Below are 2,836 nucleotides of genomic sequence, written 5' to 3'. Positions count from 1 at the left end.
CTGAATTGGAGTTAATCTGTTTGCCTTCTTTTCTCATTACCACATAGATTCCATGAAGAGCTCATCCTGGGGAAGGCCATGATTTCTCTTTGTTATGTTTACTATATTGGCCTCCCCTACCCCGCAGAGTGCCTAGTAAAATGCTCAGCAAACATGCCTGCCTGGAGGCAACACCTCCTACTTGCTGCCACATGTGGGGCTGGGGTGAGAGGCAAGGCAGGGCTGGTGAGGTGGATTGCTTTGCTGCTGCTGCTGCTGCTGCTAGGGAATGGGGAGGGACTCTGCTGCCTGAGCCTTGGCTCGAAGGCATTTTCCATTTCCTAGCCCCCTCCTCCTCCTCCATCCCTCAGCTGTCGCCCCTCCGTTTCAGCTCTGGCCCCTAGGGGAGCGTCCCTTGCCGCGGGGCTGACAGCACTTGGGGAGCAAGGTCCCTGTTCTCTGCTGCTCTAGCTCTGTGCACAGAGCTTCGTTCGCGGGCGCCTGGTGTCCAGCGGGCACTGATGTCAAGCAGTGGCAGAGCGCTGCCTACAGACGGTTGACCTGGACCCTCCTCCACACCCACTTCCTTCGTCGCCCCCTCCCTCTTGCCTGTACTCGGGCTCTGGCTCTCTATAAAAGGCGGGAGCGTGGCGTGCCACAGCAGCTCCGAGTTTCAGCACCATGGAGAGCCCCCGTCTTCGGCCGCTGGCCCTGTTGGGTGCCGCCCTGCTTTTGCTGCTACCTCTGCTGGGCGCCGGGGCCCAGGAGGACGCTGAGCTCCAGCCCCGAGCCCTGGACATCTACTCTGCCGTGGAGGATGCCTCTCATGAGAAGGAGCTGGTGGGTATCTCCCGGATCCCCCTTGGCTGCTGCCCGGTCCTTTCCTTTGTATTCGTCCGTCTTCTTTCCCTCCTTCCCCACCCCCACTGCCAGAGTCGGGGTGCAGGGAGATGAGCGTAAAGCCCAGGCTTACATCTGTAAATCGTCTGGAGCCCACTGCTTCAGGCAGTTTGTAGAGTGAATCTCCTGTCCCGGGCCCTCGGAGCAACAGGAGCCTCAGCGTCTAAGGGACTTGCGGTCAGTATGTGAGACAGCGCTCGCTAAGTTAATACCCCTCGAAGGTCCCTTTCTGTCCTTGGAGTCCCAGGGTGGAGTGCGTGTGGTTCCGGGGCTCTTTGTAACTAGGGCTGGGAGTGAGCACCTGGGTTGGGCTCGCAGCCAATGCAGCAACTTCGGGCTCCGGGGCGATGTGTTGCAGATCGAAGCGCTACAGGAAGTCCTGAAGAAGCTCAAGACTAAAAGTATTCCGATCTATGAGAAGAAGTATGGCCAAGTCCCCATGGTAAGGCTCTGGGATCACCCCCTCCCCATGTTTTTCTGAGAGGAAATATACCACCTTGAGTCTTATACATTGACCTCCCTAGGACGTGGTTAAATCAGGTAATGGGTTTGCAGAATTCTGTGGGCTGTTTTATTTTCCACCGCCAAATCATACCCCTTGGTTTCTAAGGGCAAAGAGTAGAATGGCCATTTCAGAGGATCCAAGAGCTGGTGCCAGGAACCAGCTCTTGGGTCTGTGTGGAAAGGAGCATTTCTTGAAGATGAGCTTTTTTCCTCTCATGAAAAATTCTCTGAATTGGAAGAGCCCTTAAATCTACTCAGTTCTTGTTCCTCTAATTTTCTTCTTGCCATCTGGAGCACTGCCAGTTTTTCTGATCTATGTTTTAAGGTCAAAATTCTTGATTCCCCGCTTGTCACTTTCCTTGGGGAATTACACATGTGCACACTCGTGTTCTCTCTCTCTCTCTCTCTCTCTCTCTCTCTCACACACACACACACACACACACCCACACCCACACACCCCTCTTCCTTGGGATGAGGAGTCTGAAAGCAGGGAGCAGAGGTTGTGAGAAAATACAGGTCTATTGTTTATTTCTTAGAAAAATGTCTGGTTGATTATTTTCTTTTTGATAAACAACTAAGGGAGCTAGAAAATGTACCCCCTCCCCCCAAAATAAAAGGTGGAATAAAGTAGGAGGAGCTCAATAATTTAAATTTTTTTCTTTTTATGTTCTCACTGAAATTTTAAGGCTGTGTTTCAGGTCTGACCATACTTAGACCTCCGGTGATAGTGATAGGTTCCATCTATCTCTCCTAAGAGGCAGACATTGTGTTGATGGGGGAGATGTGCCTGTTGGGAGCCTGGGTTTGCTTTTGTGGGAAGACCACACATTGTGTTGTTTTCAGTGCCACGCTGGGGAGCGGTGCGCAGTGCGAAAAGGAGCGAGGATTGGGAAGCTGTGCGACTGTCCCCGAGGAACCACCTGCAATTCTTTCCTTTTGAAGTGCTTGTGAGGCATCCACCCGCCTCCATAAATCCCCACTGCCCCTACTTCCCCCAGAGGACCACACCTTCATCTCTGGAGTTCACCTTTAGCAACAAAGTTTGCATTTCCCTCTGAGGGTTAAGGGGCTCTTTTCCTGCTGTTCCCAAATAAAAGAACACATTAGATGTTACTGTGTGAAGGATAATGCCTTGTATGGTGTTGATACATGTGCAAAGTAGTCTTTTCTTATTCATCTGACACACTCTTTGTGTAAAGAAGGGGAACTTCTGCTTTGAAAATTGTATTTTTGTATGTGGTGTGGCTGGATGAAAATTAGATTTAGTTAATCTTGGTAGATGACATCACAACCTGGAAGATGACCCCAAATGACACAAATTGCAGCATGTACAAATTATACATAATAAAGTGTTTTTAATAATTGCTCATACTGTATCATTGTTTCTATGTCATAAGTAATTTAAGTAAGAATGGTGGAATTAATCATGCTGTTGTTTTCAAAGAGAAATATT

The 2,836-nt window shown here is 50.0% G+C and overlaps 1 protein-coding gene across 1 annotated transcript; it reads left to right on the top strand.

Annotated features, from left to right (window-relative positions):
- The first annotated feature begins 648 nt into the window (after positions 1 to 648).
- CARTPT (CART prepropeptide) lies at positions 649 to 2,570 on the top strand. Its single transcript, XM_036072134.2, has 3 exons — positions 649 to 819; positions 1,238 to 1,321; positions 2,227 to 2,570. The coding sequence occupies exons 1-3, from the start codon at positions 661 to 663 to the stop codon at positions 2,332 to 2,334; spliced, it is 351 nt and encodes a 116-aa protein (XP_035928027.1). The 5' UTR covers positions 649 to 660; the 3' UTR covers positions 2,335 to 2,570.
- The last annotated feature ends 266 nt before the right edge of the window (positions 2,571 to 2,836 follow it).

The sequence above is a fragment of the Halichoerus grypus genome, chromosome 2 (assembly GCF_964656455.1).
Source record: "Halichoerus grypus chromosome 2, mHalGry1.hap1.1, whole genome shotgun sequence".
In the NCBI taxonomy this organism is placed as follows: Eukaryota; Metazoa; Chordata; class Mammalia; order Carnivora; family Phocidae; genus Halichoerus; species Halichoerus grypus.
Note: the sequence above shows the minus strand (reverse complement) of the source record. Positions and strands in the feature narration are given on the sequence as shown.